Here is a 20,677-nt window from a genome sequence, read left to right as displayed (position 1 = left end):
GCCCAAGTCCTAGGCCACTGACACACAGGTGGGCAGAAAAAGAAAATATACCTCAAATTTAGGTCTGACCTCTTACCTGCTTCTCCAGCTGCCAAAGGACACTGAATGTCTACTTTCCGTCATCTATTCATGAGCCCTAATTCTTCTAAATATTCCCATCTTAATATGTCAGAGCAACCAACAAGCAGTGTGAAGGCTGGAAGGGTCAGGTCCAGGCCCCACACCATCCATCACATACACCCATGGAAGCCAAGGAATGAAAACCCAAAAGCATCATTGTCATTTTAGCACCCCAGTTCAGTTCCTGGTGTCATGTCTGTTCAAATGACTGGCTTACAAGAGGGTACACCAATCATCATTTAAGGTCTTAAATTAATGCTCACGGAGACATTGGCTACAGAGGGGAGCAAAGCTCCATTTTCACTGAGATGTGGACACTGAGAGCTCTCACCTCAGGCTCTAAGAATAAGATTTCTGTGATGCTAAATAGGAAGAAGCATGCCTAGGAGACAAATGACTTTTGTCTACCCGACACTCCTTTGTGCTCCACCACCAACACATTAAGGCCTCCTTGGCTGGGACTCACTTCCTCACGACATCTTTGGCCATCTCTGAGATCTGGCTCCACTCTTCCTCTGGGAACTCAAAACTTCCTGTCATGATCTTTCTCCGCATATCCTTTGGGATAGTCCGACTGTGGTGTTTGGAGTAAAAAGGAGGGTATCCGCACAACATCACGTAGATAATCACCCCTAGGGACCACAAATCACAGCTCTGAAAGCAAAAATAAAATGGTCACTCATAGCAGAAGCACAGCTCCACATTAAAGCCCCCAGGCCCAGCCCAGATATACACAGCCTGCTCTCTCCAAGAATCACTTAGCAGAGACTGGAAAAGTTTCAGGAAGTCTTAAGAGAACAAAGATTTTATTCTATATTTTGTACATGCCACCAACACTACATATATACACACCAGCATACAAGGCCAGTCTGGGGTAAAATAAACAGTCACTTTTACTCTCACTGCTTAGGCCTAGCTGCATTCCGATCCTCAGGTGCAGATGCAGAATACTTTATCCCTGGCCACAGGACCAAGAGCAACAAGCACTCTATTAAGCTGGGCAGCGTTGAGGGTGCAGGAACAAAGCAGATGAGACACAGGTAGGCCGACCCCATAAAATAGCACAAGTCATTTCGTAAAGGCCCAGAGCAACCTGACAGAGACCAAGGGGAGGCACTGGAAGGAGAACTGGACGGCCTAAGAGCAGTCTTTTGGCCACAAAGGACTCGCTGTGCCCATTTGTGAGGCTGTGCACCAGTCCTGGCAAATAGATCTTTGAAAAAAAGGATGCCGCCACCAACTACCATGTCTATAGGTAGTAAAGTGATTCCTCAGCCTGTAGTCATAGCATGATTATTAATAAAGAAAGGCGTACTTATTAATAAAGAACTCCTATTTCAGTTAAATGCAGCTCCGCCTCCCTTGGAAACTTATAAAAAATGGATCCTCAAAGGCTTCAATTTAAGCTTCTCTTGAATTGCAGGACAAAACCGGTGTCCTCCTAAGAAAGGTGGCCCAGGGAGCCTACCACTGTGGCCACATGCTTTCCTTCATGCCATAGATGCTCTGAGAGAAGCCGGGAAATGGGGTGTCTCAGCTATTCCCACCCATGTTTTGGCATCATGGATGTTTGTAGATGACATGACCCATGCTGTAGAACGCAATTATAAAATTATAGCGGTGAAAAGGAATCTTAAAAATAGTTCAAATATTTCATTTTACACATAAGGAAACTGATACTACAGAGATCTTGTCATCTCTAAGGTCATCTGTCAAGAGTAAAACTAAGTAACCTAACTAACGTCACACAGCTGAATAGAGGTAGAGCCAGAGCATGTCTCCTGGACTACTGCTTCTTTTTTTTTTTTTTAATTAAGGTTAGTGTATTTATTTAATTCTCAAAAAAAATAATTACATCTTATTATTTTTATTAAAAATGTTTATAAAGTTATTTGCAAATGTAGCATTCAGTGTTTATTTAGTTGCCAATATAAAGATTATATCTAGACCAACATATATATATATTCAAAAGTAATGTGAACTATAATATTTCAACATGTTACTTGTCTGCTGTGTATAATTTTTATGAATACCATACTAATTCAAAATCACTATTAAAGTCACAAAATAGAACAGAAAGAGAAGCAAAATAATACTGGGAAATACTATATCACACAGGAACCCACTGCATTCATGCCGAGAAGATTTTCGCAAATAAAACTGTTATTTAAGTGCTTCTACTGCCAAATTCCTGTCTACACTGGAAGCAGGAAGCAGTTTCTGACTCAAATACTTTAATTGGCACAGCCCTCAGGCATTTACTATGTAAGGGCACAGCTGCCTATAGTTTGAGTTTGAAAGGCAGGAACGTGAGGAGCAGTGATTACTTGAGGACTGAACAATGTTAATCGTGAAAGTAGATGTTTAGGGTTCTGGTCATACTATGCCAGTGTTAACTACAGGGTCTTGAGTGGCAAAAAGCCATATGTTCTTTCATATATAAGCTGGTTAGGAATACGTAGAGCCTTCAGAGTATGGGAGCTAGGAACAGCTGACCCACTGCCTTTTATCATTCTCAGCTCCTTCTGCATCAACATCCAACCTTGAGTCCCCAAGCAGCATCATTTTTTTTCTGATCTACTTGGCGACTTCAGTACCTCCAGGATATGTTTCAAGAGGCCCTGAATGTCTTGTGCTTTAGAACAGAGATGTTTGATATGTAGGCGACAGAGTAAGAACTGTGATGATACCAGGTTAACACTTAGGAGCACCTGCTTTGTGTACTAGATACTATTCTAAATTGGGTATTTTATGGGGGTAAGAAAGAATGGTACCATAAATGGCCAAGGAATATTCTCAGAAATGTCTACCTTCAAAAAGCAAGACAACCCCATCTTTTCGATGGGATCACTGGACTGTACAGCTGGCCAAATAAATACAGGTGACCATAGCCCTTGGTTCCTGCCGCAAAACCTAAATCGATGAGAACCTTATTTCATGTTTTATCAGATTAAAAACAAATTCCAAATACTCTTTTGTATGTGTGGCTGCTTCCAGCCTTTTGCATGGGAGTATCAAGGGGTAAGAATAGAGTTAGCCACATTCCCAGAGGACCACAAACACCTCGCAGAAAAGAGGCTACACGCAAGGAGTAAAGATCAATCTCTTCCCCTACCTTGTTATAAGTGTACGGCGTTGGCGAGGTAGGTATGATGCCAGATTTCTCCTTCTGATGCCTTCTCTGTGCCTCTAGTACCTGTCAGAGTCAAACCAAAGGAGACAACTTACTGAAAATCACACCAATGACAAACAACTTGAGACAGACTGCTGGAAGGTTGAAAAGAATAGACCCTGGAGTCACCAATCAAAAAAACTCCACATAAATACAGTACTTTCAAAAATCTTTTTCCCCTCTTACAACCAGCAATTTATCAGTGTTTGCCCAGTCAAGTACATTAAGATCAAGTCCCTGGAAGACATTTATCAATTCCTCCTGTCCACTGAGGCATCAGAGATCACTTTTTCCTGGGGACATCCTTTATGCCTGTGTAAAAACGGACTGGTGCTAGCCAGCAGATCAGAGTCAAGGTACTTGTTGCCTTTGGGGACTATAAGAGTTATGTGGGTCTCAGTATTAAATGTTCCAAGAGGTAACCGCTGCCATCCATGGGGCCACCACCCTGGCCAACCTCTCCATTGTCCTGTGCAGAGGGACTCCTGGGGGACAAGACTGGCAAACCCCACACGCTCCTTGCAAAGTGACAGGATGTTGTGGCTCTGTGCTGGCATGCTTCATCTTCACACCCTGACCCACTACTATTGTCTTGGCCCCTGTACCTGCAAAGCTGCTACTGATGGCTGGTAATGACAACTGGTACACCTCAGTCACAGGCTACTTTGCTAAAGCCACCTTCAATGCCATCTCTAAGATCTATAGCTATCTCACCCCTGACCTCTGGAAAGAGACTGTTCACCAAGCCTCCCTATCGGGAATTCACCGACCATCTCATAAAGACTCACACCAGAGTCTCCGTGGACAGGACCCAGGTTCTAGCTCTGGACACCAAATAGTGTTTTCACACAAGAAGAATAAAGTGAGTTAATTAAACCTGAAAAGGAAAATAGCGTTTATGACAGCATTTAAAAAAATTAAGGATAAATCTAACAAAAGAGACAAAAGAAATGGAGCTATATGGCTTGTTCATGGGTTGGAAGGCTCAATATCATTAGCTGTCGGTGCTCCTGAACTGAACTGTACCTCTAAAACAGCCCTTGTCCAAATACCAGTAGACTTTTTTGTAGAAACTAACAGCTGAATCTAAAGTTCATATGGAAATGCAAAGAAATTAGAACAGCCAAAAGAGCTATAAAAAAGAACAATGTTGGAGGGCTAACACTTCCCCCTTATTTCAGGAATTATTATAAAGCTACAATAATCAAGATGGTATGGTATTAGTGTAAAGACAAACAAAGACATCAATGGGACAATATAGAAAATCCAGAAATAAACCCACACATATACAGTGAACTGAGTTTTGACAAAGGCACAAAAACAATGTAGTGGAGAAAAGACAGTCTTTTCAATAATGGTGCTGGAACAACCGGATATCTAAACGCTAAAACATGAACTTGAATCTGTACCTAAAAATGAACTCAAAATGGATCATAGAGCTAAATGTAAAACCTAAAACTATTAAACTATAGGAGAAAATATTTGTGATCCCAAGTTAGAAAAAGATTTCTTACATAGGAAACCTAAAGCAGAGTCAATAAAAAAATTTTTTTTGATTGATAAATTGGCCTTCACCAAAATTAAAATCTTCTGCTCTTCAAAAGACACAATTAAGAGAATAAAAAGATTAGCCACAGACTGGAAAGAAAATCTTTCCAAAGCATATATCTAATAAAGGACTTATATTCAAAATAAAGAAATTTGAAGTTCAGCACTAAGAAAACACACAACCCAGTTTAAAAAATGAAGAAAAGACGTGAACAGACACTTAACCAAAGAAAACATACAAAGGGCAAAGAAACACCATGAAAAAGATGCTCAACATCATTAGTTGCTAGGGAAATGCAAATTAAAACCATAATAAAATACTACTACATACCCACTAAAATGGCTAAAATTAAAAAGACTGTCCACACCAAAAGCTGGTAAAAACGCGAGGGACCTGAAACTTTCATACACTGCTGATGAGAACGTAAAATTGTACAACCACTTGAGAAAACAGTTTGGTGGTTTCTAAATAAACATACATTCCACATGATCTAGCCATTCCACTTCTAGGCATTTACCCAAAAGAAAAGGAAATATGTGTCCATAAGAACAGTTGTACACAAATGTTTTTAACAGCTTTATCTATAATAGCCCAAAACTGAAAACAACCCAAATGTCCATCAATAGATGAATGGACAAACGTTGGTATAACCATATAATGGAATACTTCTCAGCAGTAAAAACAAATGAACTACAGATACATGCAACAACATGGATAAATCTTAAAGTAATTATGCTGAATAAAAGAAAACCCCCCAAAAGTAAATTACTGTATGATGCGCTACTTTATATAAAAACTTACAGAAAATGCAAACTAATCTATGATGACAGAAGGCAGATCAGTGGTTGCCTGGGAATGAGAAGACAAAGAGAAAGGCAGGGAAGGATGACCAAGGGGCACAATAAAACTTTTGGGGGTGATGGATATATTCACTACCTTGATTGTGGTGATAATTTAATGAGTATATATAAATATGTCACAACATACAAATCTTGGTAAACCCTACAAAATGCCAAGAGGCACTTTCTGGAATGCAGTGCAGAGATCCCTTTGAGTCTTCGGCTAAACAGTAAGCTACTCATAGTAGAGCAAGACTCCATGAGGCCAAACAAGCAATCAGGTACTAGAATGACAACTGGGAGATGTAAGCTGAATAATTCCCAGTTGTCACAGAAGTCCAGGAGATATCTGAGGCCCAATTAGCCAGAAGAGGCCTTGCTCAACACTGATGCATCAATAGAGGACGCAGAAGTTTCATCTGCATCGTAGGTCTGAAGTAGCCCTAATCTAGACTTGCCCTGACAGAACTTAAAAACGAGTTTCAAAACAATCAAATTGATCCACAAGTAACTTAACCATTTGCCAAAACAATCTTTAATACTCTTAAATGACAAGAAAAACCAGACATTCGCTAACCTATTACAACATCCAACATCCAATTAAAATTTATTAGACATGCAAAGAAGCAGGAAAATGTGATCCATAACCAAAAAAATGTGATCCATAACCAGGAAGGGAAAAAAATCAGTCAATAAAAGCAGACTCCGAAATGACAGAGATGGTGTAATCAGCAGACAGGGATTAAAATAAGTTATTAAATATGCTGAAGTACTTAAAGGTAAACATGAACAAAATGAGAAGAGAAAAAGATGATATAAATCTGAAAGAAATTTACAGATTAGACAGTGCAGAAGAAAAGAGTAGTGAAAATGGAAAACTAGCAATGGAATCTAGCCAAAGTAAAACACAGATAGAAAAAAGGGATGAAAAACAAAAAAAAAATCAGAACCACAGTGGTCTGTGTATGATCTAACATACATGTAATTGGAGTCACAGAAAAAAGGCAGAGAGAAGATGATTTGAAAAATATTTGAAGAAATGTCTGAAAGTTTTCTTAAATTGATAAACACCATACTGACAGACCCAAGATGTTCAACAAACCCCTAGCAGGAAAAACAAACACATACCCATACCATAATCAAATTACTGGGAATCCGAATCAAATCCCAGGAAGCTTTTCTGTGATAGAGAAGTGAATTCGAAAATTTATAGAAAAAAAATAAAACAAAACATATAGAGACATGCAAAAGATCCAGAATAGTCAAAACAATTTTGAAACAGAATCAATTTGGACTTATTAAACTGAGGCCTTAATGGAAAGCTAGAGTAATCCAGATGATATGGCTATAAGAGTAGACACATATATCAAATAAACAGTAGAGTCTAGAGGAGACCAACATATACAGTCAACTGATTTTTGGGAAAACTATAAAGTAATTCAATGATGCAAAGACAGTCTTTTCAGCAAATGATGTAAAAAAACTTGATATACATAAAGAGAAATAAAAAGACACTTGACCCTTATTTTATGTACACATACACACACACAAAATAATAAAAATGGATCACAGTCCAGAATGTAAAAGCTACAACTATAACTTTTAATAAGAAAACACAAGAAAATATTCACGCCCATGGGTATCTTAGGAACAAAAAGCACTAACCATTAAAAAAATGGTGAATTAAACTTGATCAAAATCAAAAACTTCTGCTATTCAAAGACTGTTAAACTGAAAAATAAGCCAGACTGAGAAATATTCATAATACATATGTGGTAGCAGAATAATGCCCCCTTTCTCCAAGATATCCATGTTCTAATCTCTGGAACCTGTGAATGTGTTACCTCACATAGCAAATCACATAGCAAAAGAGATTTTGCAGATCTGATTAAATTTAAGGGGAGTGAGATGTAGAGATTATCCTAGATCATCTGGGTGGGTCCAATGTAGAGATAAAAAGATGCTACACTGCTAGCTTTGAAAATGGGAAGAAGAGGCCAGAAGCCAAAGAATGTGGTAGCCTCTAGAAGCTAGAAAACACAAGGAAATAGATTTTCCCCAGAGCTTCCAAAAGGAAGTCTTGCCAACACCTTGAACCGTTTCAGACTTCTGACCTCTAAAACTGCAAGGTGTAATAAATATGTGCTTTTTTTCTTTTTAATATGTGCTGTTTTAAGTCACCAAGTTTATGGCAATTTGTTACAGCAGCACTAAAAAACTGATACATATGTACAACAAAGAACTTGTATCCAGAATATAATTAAAAAGTCTTATATTTCAGTTATAAAACTAACAACAAAAAGGGCAAAAGATTTGTAGCCGTACTTCACAACAGAATGTTGTACTCATATTTCACAATAGAATGGCCAATAAATACATGAAAAAATACCCAACACATGAAAAAATAGCCATCAGGAAAATGCATAATTATATCCAAGATAAAATAACACCATGTACCCAGCAGATGACTAAGATTACAAATACTAATGAATGTGAGTTGGTGGCAGGAACATGAAGCAACTGGACCTTTTATACATTACCAGTGCACATGTAAAATGGTATAACCATCTTGGAAAAATATATTACTTAAGAGGAGAAAACATGTTCCCCAAAACTTGTAAATGAATGTTCCTAGCAGCTTTATTCATAATAGCCAAAAACGGGCAACAACCTCAAATGGCCATGGGTCGGTGAATGGATAAACAGATATGGCTTAAGTCATAGGATGAAATACTACTTAGCAATAAAAAGAAACTAACTACTCATACATGCAGCAACATGGGTGAATTTCAAAAACATCGAGCAAAAGAACTAAAACACAAAAGGTACACAAATTCCATTCTTACGAAATCCTACAACAGGCAAAACTAACCAATAACAACAGAAAGCAGATCAGTGGTTGCCTGGGGCTGGGAATTAAGTTGGGAGCAGGCTGACTGGAAAGGTACACAAGACAGCTTTTGAAGTGACAGAAAGTTCTGTACCTTGATTGTGGTGGTGATCATGCCGGAGTATCCATTTGTCAAAACTCATCAAACTACACTTAGAGTAGGAGTATTTTACTGTATATAAACCATACCTAAATAAAGTTGATTTTAAAAGAATAAAATGCCTACACCAAATTAAGTAGCCTGAAGGTTTCTGAAGCTGAGTTCTCCTCCTCCTATTTGTAATACACGCCTATTTGTGCTGTAGAGTAGAAAAAACGTGAGTCTCAGTGACACGTCCTACGTCAGAAACAGCATGTGCTTACCTGAGGTGCTACATAATAAGGGGTGAATTGGGGTGTCATCAAGTCACCTTGGTCAATTTTGGCAAATCCAAAATCACACAGCTTCACTGGGGCATCCTGAAATCAAACAAATGGGAGTCACTGCTCCAGAGTTCTCAGTAAAGGGAAACTCAGGAGCGAGACATGTTACCTCGCGCCCACCAGTTGCTGGCTGAGACCTGAGCCCACGAGCAGAAGGTCCTTAGGTGTGTAGACAATGATTCATACTGAGGAATTGTTCTTAGTAATACAGAAGGAAGGAATTTCTACCCACTCACAGTTAGCCTTGTTTTATAACTTATAAAGGCAGCACTAAAATCAAATCTTAACCAAATGTCCCTGACTAGCTAGAGGCCCATTATCTCTCATCAATTGAGGGTGCTGCTTCACTTGTAACATCAGCTTCATGATAGCCAGAGCAACTTACCTGATGGGACATGGTGCAGGGGGCAGGGAGTAGGGCTAGAGAGGAAAACACACCTTAACAGGGTTAACAGCAAGTACAACTGTTAAGTATCAAGGTAATATGTAACAGCATATAGATTCCTGCCCCTTCCTAAAGTCCCTCCAAATAATATCCAAAACCTCAAGTCCTACAAATACAAATCAGTTTGATCCAAAATGATTAATGCCAGGGGTATGGCACAATTTCTCTGCGTCTCTAGCAGAACAGAATAGAACAAGTGAGAAAAGTAAGCTGCTTGAAGCACCGTGGCGTGAAGCCTCTTCACCATGAATTCAGAGCACTCCAAACATATATTCACCTACACATCCTGAACGACACTGCGAGTGGCAGCACTAAAATGCAGAAAAGCGAGGCATCTCACCAAAGAGTTATCCTTGAAGAGCAGATTCTCAGGCTTGAGGTCTCTGTGCGCGATGTTTAACAAGTGACAGTGCTGTAGAGCCAAAGCTATCTGGAAAAGGACATAATGGAGCAACCACATCTTAGAAGAGTTAATTCTTTAACGCCCCTGGTTTAGAGAACTCAGGATGTTAAAAAAATGATCCTAAATTAAGTCAATTAAGACCGTGGCCAGTTTTCAGTTTTAAAGCAGAAATTAAGACTTTTGGTTCCAAGAAATAGAAATGAATTAAGCTTAAAGTTTAACTGCAACCTGTATTTTGTTAAACAAAAAGAAAAATGCGACAGTAAAACAATTCTGTCAGAATAAGCTGATGGTTAAATCCCGTACAAAAATGGGGAAAATGAAACGTTTCCACTTCCATTCATCTGTGATGTGACGGGCACTGCAGAGTAAACACTGTGCCGGGCGGTCTTCAGCAGGCCTGGTGTCCCCCAGCAGGGCAGCGGGCACTAATGCCTGGCTCAGAAGAGAGCTACGCTCTCCAGGGAGCTCAACTTCAAGCTCTGCCTTCAAGAAAAATGGAAAGCAGCTAACTGGATTTTTCCATCTGCTGTTCCAATGTGCTCATCCCACTTGTTGAAATGTTGCCTGTTCAGATGGATTTGAAGGGGTTTTGTTTTATGGAAGATTATCAGAGCTCGCCATTTAGTCCTGATATTTGGAAAAAATAAGGTATATTTTTAAAATTAAATACAGCAAATTCTACTTGTTCTTCAACTCTCAATATGGGATTGTCTTGGCATTCTAAATATCAGTTCCTCCCTACCAGAAAGGAGTCATCCAAAAATGCTCAGAAAATCTGGAAGAATTTTTTATTAAAAACCAATTGGTCTTTGCTTTCTGCTTTTCTTTGCCTGGCGTGTTTGGCCTGAAGATAAGGCTTGGTGGTTTGGCTTTTCACCTCCTCAAAAGGGTATTTCCAGTTGGATACCTAGTATTGCTTGCGACATAAATTATTTCTCTAGCAACAAAATGTGATGTCAAAATACACTATAACCAGGAATAACCTGGAATTACAAAGACCTTGGAATAATACTAAAATCTGATGAAAGGTGACTCATAAGCAAACAGTATCTTTTATATACAACTGTCAGAACATATTTTTACACCAATCTTTCAGGTGGTATCAGCAGCATTTTATCTCAGTCTGAATAATAGTGCTTAGAAGCTATATGTCTAAAGATATCTACAGTCTACAGTTAAGATTACCTTCCTTCCAGAGTTTATTTAAATCTTGTAATAGATAAACAATTAACAACCACTTTCTCCAAAGCGTAAAAAGAGTCACATTTCTCCTGTCAAGGCATCTTTTCTGATTACATAACAAAGCAGGCAATGAAAGATCAAAAAGAGCTTTTCTTCAAGCTTTCTTTTATTCCCCCCAATGAAATTGTGCTTGTTAACCAATATTGTTGGCAGTTTGATTGGTACCCGGGGTTAACTTGCCTGCTTTGTTACTTGGCTGGCTTGCTTCTCTGTAAAGTGCCGGTGCTGGCTGATTCTGTGAAATAGCTCTCCCCCTTCCATCATCTCCATTACAATTAAGAGTCGAGCCCTGTTTGAAAGCATTTGATTTTGTTAAGTTAAAAAAAAACTGAAACATCAAGTAGCTAACCTAAAGATATCTCATCTGCAAAGTGTGCAACTACTTCCTAAGTCTATTCCTACCAAGCCCCTTTGAGTTGGACCCCTTGTCACTACCACCTGGACACTATGCATAAAGAATGTCCCTTACCTAACACTTTCTAAGCAGCTAAAATGTGAGCAAAAGAATTAGTTTTGAAGACAATGATCCTTTTGAAGATACTATAGTTTACTTGTTATTACTAGATGTTAAAGAGGGGATGATTTCTAGGTGACGTGTTTTGTATATGTACTTTATGGCAGCTAGACTGCAAGTATATTGAAAAGAGTATGATGTTCTGTAGGACACGAATTTCAAATCATTTGGCTGGATACTGGGCTTAGTTATTCATTCTGTGTGTGTGTGTGTGTGTGTGTGTGTGTGTCTTTCACTTACATTCCCCACCCCGACTCTTCTAGTTTTCCATGTTACCCACAGCATGCCCAGCAAGAGAGCTGGAAGGTTACACAGCTACTCAATAAAAGCAAAAATTCTCATGGTGTCAAAAAAAAAATCTGAATTTTGGTTACCATCCTTTGATATAAATGCTTCCAGCTTCCATCCAAATGCTTTCACCAACAGAGCACAGTTGTAAGAAATAATCATTTCATTTCCTATTTGTTTTTACAAATCCATCCTCTTTTTTCACCTAGAAAACTTCCACCTACACCCTTCAAGTCCTAGCCCCCACAAAAGCATTCTGTGAGACAACTCGCCTCCCCAGCCTACAGTTATCAGCTCTCCTCCTCTGTAAGCTCAAAATATTTTATGGATGCCTCTCCTTAGTGCCTATCACATTGCTATGATGACAGATTTACATCTCGGTCCCCCCAACAGAAACCATAATTTATTTAATCTTGAATTCCCTGAAAGAGACTTAGGGTGCCACCCAATAGGCTTGCCAAACATTTGGTGGCTGAAAGAATAATGATGATTTTTTTCCTTAAAAGTAATGTCAGACTAAGCAATAGGGTTTTTACCATATCGACCTCTAAGACATTGCCCAGAATAATATTTGGTCTCCGCTCACTAATCTGAAATAGAATGTTTTTATTTCCACATTACATACTTTTTTGGGGAAAAAAAAAGAGAGGGAGAGAAGGTAATTGGAATGGGGGAGCCAGAAGAGTGGGTGAGGTATAGATGAAACAAGACTGGCAACGAGTTGATGACTTCATGCTGGGTGATGGGTACCTGGGGATTCATTACATAATGCTTTTAAATATGTTCAAAACGTTCCAAAACAAAAAGTAGAGGAGAAGAAAAAGAAAGAGGGAGGGAGGCAGACAGGGAGAGGGAAGAAAGGGAGAAGAAAAGGGGCACATGAGAAAGGAAGACCCTACTACACCTTGGCCTACATATGGAGAGGTGGGCATGTGATGATGACCCTGTGTAGTCTTACCTGGGGCTGGACTCATGAGGAAACTGTACACTGTTAGCAAACACTTCAATAATTTGAACTATATTTGGGTGTGTGGCACACATCATGTGCAGACGTACCTTAAAGAGAGCAGAGGAAATGTTTCTGTACATGGGGAATGCCAGCATTTTCTCTCCAAACTCCCCTTCCCCACAAAAACACTGACCACACTAGGTGCACGGGGTAAGCCTATACAGTAAAAAACATTATCAGCTAGAATGATGTAAAAGAGGGAGGGGGGACTTTTCACACACAGATTACCTCCTTAACGCTATGTCCACAACTTAGACCTCAACAAGATTACTTTTCTACTGTCCTATTTATTAACAAATGAAAAATCTGGCAAATAACTTTGTACATCTCTAAGCAAAAGAGTAAGTCTTTCACTGCACAAGTTATTAACACGTCATCGCCACATCCACATAATTTAAAACAAATGTATATTTTTAAAAATGAGAAATGTCTCCTCGGAACCCTCCTGCAGCACACTTTCAAGAGACACTTTTCACCACATCCTTCCTTGCATTATTTTATCTCCACTCTTCATGGACTTTTTCCAATAAGCAAAAGCTGAAGGAAACCTGTATATGTCAAGGTATAAGAAATACATTAATTGAAAAAGGACAAGAGGTGGTTAAAAGGAAATAAGATTCTAACAGTCTTTAGTATTGATAGTTATAGGGCTGCTTTATAATGATAACATGAATAGGGAAAAGGGATACGTACAAACTTAATTTTTAAAAAATTCTTTGCGTATCCGTGTATTCTCCCCAGGAAGCTTCCTTGCTTGTAAAAAGAATAATTCTTAAGCACTGCAAATATTTAGGCAAGTCAAGGCAATGAAGGATCATACCTCATTTCTAGCTTTCGGACGATCGAAAAGAATTTTCAGTGCAAACCGTTCTTGGGTAGAATTCTTCACACAGACTCTAGATTTGGAGGGAAAAAATTCAAATTAGAAATCATCTATGTTACAGTGAAAACTAATTCAACAAGTTTCTTCTTTGAGAATTGTACTTCTAATCAAAAATATATCCAGGTGCATCAGAACGAACGTGCCCCAAAGGCTAGCACGTGGAGAGGCAAAGAAGCATCTCACCCACCCTTGACAGGCCTCATGAAATCAAACCAAGGTTGGCCGACAAAGAAATAATGGCCTCTGCTGGCTACAGGCGACTCACAGTGGCTCCAGTCTTGACAAAGGTGACTCTCATAGTTGTTCCATTGGATCAACACTGTAAATGACTGTTACAGACCATGTGACTTGGTCACTTAAATATATTTCTCAATAGATGAGAAATAGCCTAACATAAATACCTCCACTTGTTAAATTAAGGCTATTTCACAAATCTGGCCCCCTGATGCTTGTAAGTTAAGATACATTTCAAATGGCCCTTTTTAGAGCACTTTTGTCCTAGTTTGCACATGGGTCTCTTACCTAACTGGACCACTAATTCCAGCTCCCAGTTTCTGAGTCCAATTGATATTATATTCCTCTAAAATGGAGGTTTCCTATTAAAATAAAAAGGGAGGGGGCAGAAAACAATTTACCAATTAAAAAGTTGAAAAATTAAACAGGTGGGACAACAGAAGACATCACTCAGCATCTCATCTTCTGAGCAAATCTGATAAGCACAGCTTTGTATTTTGTAGAGCTCTGTAACAGACGTTTTGTCTAAATGATTAGGTTAGGCATTGTTTTCCAACAAGAGAGAAAGCAAAAACTTTAGGATAAGAAAATTCTTCAGCTCATCTACAAGGTCCATTTGCGTCAACACTCAATGTTTTGTTTTTTCTTTGGGGTGTAAGGGAAGACGTCTTTCAAATGCTTCACTAAATACTTACTTGCTAAAATGGTCGACTGTATTTTCTGAGAGTCCAGAAAGACTGGTTTGATATGTGCTGCTATGACATAGAGGCCTACATCCTTGAATGAGTTGATTGACATGTTGAAATAACTGAATTGAGATTCAAAAGTTCAAATAAAACAGTAGTAAATATCATAGTAAATTTACCTAATTTTCAACAGCACCATTTTGAGTACAAAGATATTCTGTGCTATTCATTGTGTAACTATATTTTTTATATTTTTCAATAAGTAGTTTTCAATAGCTTTCAATGGTTCTAGATAGAACCTTTACAGTTTAATGAATGTTTTCATGGAATTCCTGTTTGGTCACTGTATGTTGAGCTTCTGTTGCCATATATTTTTTTAGGCAGGAAAGCTATGTATTAAATTGTGGTAGGCCAAAATTCATTTTTCAGGGTTCCCCAGGTAGAAGAAGAAACCAACTGCAGACCTTGAGAAATGAGGCCAAAACTCATGAGACTTTCAAATTGTTCTGTTGCAATGAAAATCTGACCATATTTACCACTAGAATCCTGATTCCCAGTGTATGAGAACAGGTTATTTGTCCATGTAACACTCATTGTGCAGTTAGTATGTGCCAGACACCAGGCTAAGGTCAGAGATGAAAACAGAGTTTCTGCCCAATGAATATGCAAGTATATAAAATAAGCTTAGAATAGCCTTCATCTTCACACCTTTTTGCTGCCATCTTGATAAAGGTTCTCATCATATAGGAAATGCTCAAAAATTGTGGGATGACTAGAAAGGTGAACTAGAGACAGATGATGGAGGGATATTGATTTGGGATAGACCAGCAAGACCATTATTACAAAAACTACCTTCTGAAAAACTGTACGAGATTAAGGAGCTTGTCAAGGTCACACAGTAAGTTAGGAGCACTAACGAGACTAGTCTATGGCTTTGGCCTCCTCCCAGTACCATTCCATCTATCAAGGGTAACTGTCCAGACCTGAGCATGAAGAATAGGGATGGATCTTGCCCCACAGGGAGGGAGGTCCCAGGTTCTGTCTACACTAACCACATCCTAAACAGAATTCAAACCTACCCGTTTAACCTGTCTACCTTCTTCATGTTTCCACTGCATGGCCTGTTGGATTTAGAGACGTTTAAGAAGGTGGAGAATAACACAGAATTGGGAAAAAAAGAGAGAGCATAGTCTAAGCTTCGTGGTAGAGTAAAATCATTTGCCGAACCTCTCCTCTCCTCAACTCTAATGAAAACACACACTCAGGAGATTTGATAAAAATAAAGATCTGCTAAAGAAATATATACACTGCCTTAAATTAGTACGGATATAGATATGTAGAATAATGTAATCCTTGAGAATTCTTCTCATCGAGGGTTGGCAAATTACAACCCCCAGGCAAATCTATTCACTGCTTGCTTTTATGAATAATATTTACAAAGCAATAAAAAATACTTCTATATAACAAATATAAAAATAAAATAATATAACAAAATATAAATATTATTTACTGGATTAAAATAAAAGATTCAACTATATATGCTACCTATGAGACACACTTTAGATTCAAAGATGCAAAGATGTTAAAAACAAAACGATTTCAACAAATGGTGGTGGGGACACTGGATATCCACATGCAAAACAACGAAGTTAGACCCTTAACACCATATACAAAAATTAACTCAAAATGGATCAAAGACCCAAATGTAAGACCTAAAACAATAAAGCTCTTAGAAGAAAACAGAGGACAAGAGTTTCGCATCATTGGATTTGGCAATGATTTCCTGGATATGACACCAAAGGAACGAGCAATAAAAGAAAAATACACAAAATGGACTTCGTGAAATTTTAAAATTTTGTGCATCAAAAAACCACTATTAACAGAGTACAAAAGGCACTTCGTGGAATGGTAGAAAATATTTGCAAATCATACAACTGATAAGAGATTAATATCTAGAATATATAGAGAACTCCTAAAATACAACAAAAAAATCCAATTTAAAAAATGGGCAAAGGACTAGAATTGCAATAGACGTTTCTCCAAAGATACACAAATGGTCAATAAACACATGAAAAGATATTTGGCATTACTAACCATAAAGAAAATGCAAATCAAAACTACAATGAGATACCACCTCTATTAGAAAAAAACAAAATAACAAGTGTTGACAGGGATGTGGAAAAATTGAACCCTTGTGCACTGTTTGTGGGGATGTACATGGGTACAGCTGCTGTGGAATACAGTGTGGTAAAAATAGAATTACCTGTGGTAAAAATAGAATTACCACAGGACCCAGCAATTCCACTTCTGAGTATATACTCAACAGAAATGAAAAGCATGGTCTTCAGTTATCTGTACACCCAATTCCACAGTAGCATTATTCACAACAACTAAAACATGGAAGCAAATTAACTGTCCACTGACAGATGAAGGGATAAACAAAATGTGGTATGCACATAAAATGGAATATTATTCGGCCTTAAAAAGGAAATTCTGCAATATGCTACATAAACCTTGACAACATCATAACGTAAAATAACGTGACAACATCATAACGTGAAATACGCCAATCATAAAAAGACATGCTGTGATTGCACTTACATAAGGTAGTCAAAATCATAGACAAAATCACAGAGACAGAAAGTAGAATGGTGGTTGCTAGGATCTGGCAGGAAAGAGGCAATGGGGAGTTAGCGCTTAATGAGTACAGAACTTTGGTTATAATATATTTAATACCAATGAACTATACACTTAAAAATGGTTAAGATGGTAAATTTAATGTTATGCGTACTTTACTACAATAAAACAAGGAAAAAAGTAAAAGCATGGAAAAAGATATACCACAAGTAACCATGAGAGCAGGAGGAGCTAGCTATACTAACAAAATAGACTTTAAAACAAAAGATGTCAATAGAGAAAAGAGAGGTATGTTTTATAATGATAAAAAGGTCAATTCATCAGGAAGATATGACAATTATAAACATATACGCATCACCTAACAAGAGTCCAAAAACACATGAAGCAAAAATTGACATTTAATGGAAAAACAGTCAATTCAAAAATAACAGTTGGAGATTTCAATATCGCCACTCTCAATAACAAAGAGAAAAACTAGACAGAAAATCAGCAAGGACACATACAGAAGACAATACTATCAACCAGCCTGACCTAAACGACATCTACAGAACACTCCAACAACGGAATATGTATTTCTTCCCAAGTGCACATGGAATACTCTCCAGGATAAACCACATGCGAGATCATAAGTGTCAATAAATTTTTAATCATGGATTAGAAGACAACATTAAGATGGCTGCTGTCCCCAAACTGACCCTTAGATTCAATGGAATCCCTGTCAAAATCTCAATCGGCCTGCTCTCAGGTAGTCAGGGAGCAGAAGTTCAGGCGCTGTGGCTAGAGCCCAGGAAAACAGCTTTTCCAGCTGAACTTGAGAGGTCTCAGTTCTCACCATCTGAGGGAAACATCAAAAGTGCCAAACAATGAATACGACACCATGCCACAGACCAAAAGTTTTATTTGATGTGATGCTGGCTTGCTTCCAAGGGAGAACATCCCAGTCAATACTGGTTGTCAGTTCAGATATTTTCAACTCCACTAATTTGTACTGGTTGAGCACATCCAAATTAGTAGGAAAATTCACCAATGACCTGTCAAGTATGTGAAGAAAGGCAAGAAACAAGAAAATTAGACTGGGCAACAGTGACTAAGTGACGAAAATAACGACTCTAAACTACTCTTAAATTGCTATAAGCTACTATTCATCAAGCTCTCACTAAAGGTTAGCTATTGTCATAAGCACATTTAGACATATTTGCTCATTAAATCCTCAAACAACAATGACAACCACCACCACTACCACCACCCCGGGAACCAGGGAGTGTTTTTATCTCCTGTTTGTGGGTGAGGAAACTAAGGGACAGGGAAGTGAGGTTGACTTACATGAGGACACAGCTAATGAATGGCAAGGCTGAGATTTCAACCCATGAGTCTACCAAGATAAACAGTTGCGACCACTAAGTAACCTTGTTTCCCTATTTTTATATTTGCCTGCTAGAACTATGTCCTTCTACTGCTCAAAACTCTCCCAAAGTTCCCCTTCTACTCAGAGTAAAAGCTGAAGTTCTTACAATGGTCTAGAAGACCCTATGTTGCTCTGGCTTCCCACTGTCTCTCTAAAACATAATCCACACAGACCCACTACATTCTCACCACCTCGCTACAAAAGAAGTGCAGGTACATCATGCCTCTGTCCTTGCTGTTCCCACTGCCTGCGATATTCTTCCTCGAGTCAGAGCTCTACAAAAATGTCACCTCCTCAGGCCTTTCCTGATTACCCTTCCTAAAATAGTACTCCTCACCCTTCTCATACCTCTTCATTATAACCCCTCGGCAATGTGTATTACCTAATTCCACCATCTAGAATAAATGCTCCATGAGTGGGGACATCCAAGAGGCTGGCTTTGTACCACCAGTGCCTAAGACAGCACCTGGCACAAAGTAGACAACACTTGTTGAATTTAAAAATCTGCCACATACGCTTTGATTCACAACCCAGTCATATAACTTTAGGCAACAATTCTGGACCCTGTATCAATAAAATCCAAACCAAAAAGAAAAAAAAAAAGGATATATCAAAGCAGTCTTTCAGAACCTTTATTTCTAGTATTTAAAATTTCAACTTCCTTAATGTGTACATTATATTCTGATGCCTCCTTTTTAAAGATGAAGTTTCTTTGATGATTTCTATAAACTTTACCAACCAAAAAACTGTTAGAAATGTAACTTCTTAACTAGTTACTGGTAATAGTGATTGTGTCTTGAAGGGGGAAATAATCCTAAGTTGCTAATGGATGCCTGCTTCTCAAAAGAAAAATAAAGTCTTAAATGCATTGAGTTGACTTAACACTGTAAAATAAGCAAAAAATACCTATCCCACTTTAAACTTCATGTTCAATTTGTAAGACTAATTTCCTAGCTACGGCTAGATGATAACTTTCTCTTTGGTGCCTTAGCTCCTCAAAGTTTGCCTGTTTAAAAGAAAAGTAAAAAACAAGTTTTAGAAAACTTGTCATTTTATTTGGGTCATTTTAGAACACATATTTGCTTAACAGAGCAGTAAGCCACAGGGCACCGTTAGCACTTTATTCTAAAAAAACTCAATGCTCTCTAGGAGGAGAGGGGAGAGAAAAGAGGAAAAGGGGAGAGGAACACACGGGAAAGTGAGAACAATCTATTCTCCAAATGACAGGTTTTGTCGGAAGGCGAACCGCAGATTTCCAGGAGGCTGGTTTCAAACAAATCGGAGGGAGGGGTAAAAGTCCAACTCTCCAAGTGCTGTGGCAGTAGGTCATGCGGAAACATGCCGGCCGCACATGGGCAGTGATTAAAAGGATAGCAGCCCCCCTGTCCCACTCAGATAAAGTATCTCCACGCCACTCACCTTCCGTCCTAGCTCAGCACAAGTCACATCCCCGCTTCAATCGAGTTAGTCGGAGAAGTCGGACATCCCCCCTGCACACACGCAAACCCTTCGCCCCAGGGCTGTAAAACGCAGTCCACGGAATCCCGGCAAGACCGAAACTCGGGAGCCCCTGGAACCTCTCACTGCAAGTTCTCTCGCCTTTCTGAGGCTGGAGCCGAGAGGAACGCCACAGGGACAAAGCGGGGAGAAAAGAAGCATCTCCCCTTACCTTAATGGCTTTCTCCATGTCGCTCTCCTCCGACATGCTCCGCGAGGCCCCCGCGACCGGGAGAGGCGAAGGCTGCGCAGATGCCCTGTCCCACAGCAGCGGAGGGAGCAAGGGGCTTGGCGCTCCAGGCCCTGGGCCTGGGGGAGACTGGCGGCGGCCGCCCCCAGGGACTGGCGGAGATGAGGGCCCGGGCGCCGGCTCGGCTTCGGCGGGCGGCTCTAGGCTGGCGGCGGCGGCAGCGGCGGCGGCGGCGGCCCCCGGGGACA

General features: G+C 39.2%; 1 protein-coding gene and 1 pseudogene across 8 annotated transcripts in view; one reads left to right on the top strand and one right to left on the bottom strand.

Moving 5' to 3' along the window:
- MAPKAPK5 (mitogen-activated protein kinase-activated protein kinase 5) overlaps positions 1–20,671 on the bottom strand; it is a 35,073-nt gene extending 14,402 nt beyond the window's left edge. For 3 of the 8 annotated variants that reach the window (XR_001516722.2, XR_003045798.1, XM_015587950.2), the window contains exons 1-9: positions 20,412–20,661; positions 14,303–14,376; positions 13,718–13,793; positions 12,847–12,944; positions 11,267–11,375; positions 9,779–9,868; positions 8,934–9,029; positions 3,236–3,316; positions 587–774 (exon numbers count right to left, since the gene is read on the bottom strand). Coding sequence is in view for 6 of the 8 variants with exons in the window: in XM_015587950.2 (XP_015443436.1) it covers positions 587–774; positions 3,236–3,316; positions 8,934–9,029; positions 9,779–9,868; positions 11,267–11,375; positions 12,847–12,944; positions 13,718–13,793; positions 14,303–14,376; positions 20,412–20,447 (848 nt within the window). In the remaining 2 variants the exon portion in view is untranslated. Of the gene's footprint in view, positions 1–586; positions 775–3,235; positions 3,317–8,933; positions 9,030–9,778; positions 9,869–11,266; positions 11,376–12,846; positions 12,945–13,717; positions 13,794–14,302; positions 14,377–18,032; positions 18,173–20,411 lie in introns of all 8 variants that reach the window. The other 5 variants (XM_006910035.2, XM_006910036.2, XM_015587948.2 and 2 more) reach the window with 3 other exon arrangements.
- Positions 3,323–5,479, top strand: LOC112478364 (annotated as a pseudogene).
- Positions 20,672–20,677: the final 6 nt, after the last annotated feature.

This window comes from Pteropus alecto, unplaced genomic scaffold, assembly GCF_000325575.1.
Source record: "Pteropus alecto unplaced genomic scaffold, ASM32557v1 scaffold213, whole genome shotgun sequence".
NCBI classification, from domain to species: domain Eukaryota; kingdom Metazoa; phylum Chordata; class Mammalia; order Chiroptera; family Pteropodidae; genus Pteropus; species Pteropus alecto.
The sequence above is the reverse complement of the archived record's forward strand: the minus strand, read 5'-3'. Positions and strand labels throughout refer to the sequence as shown.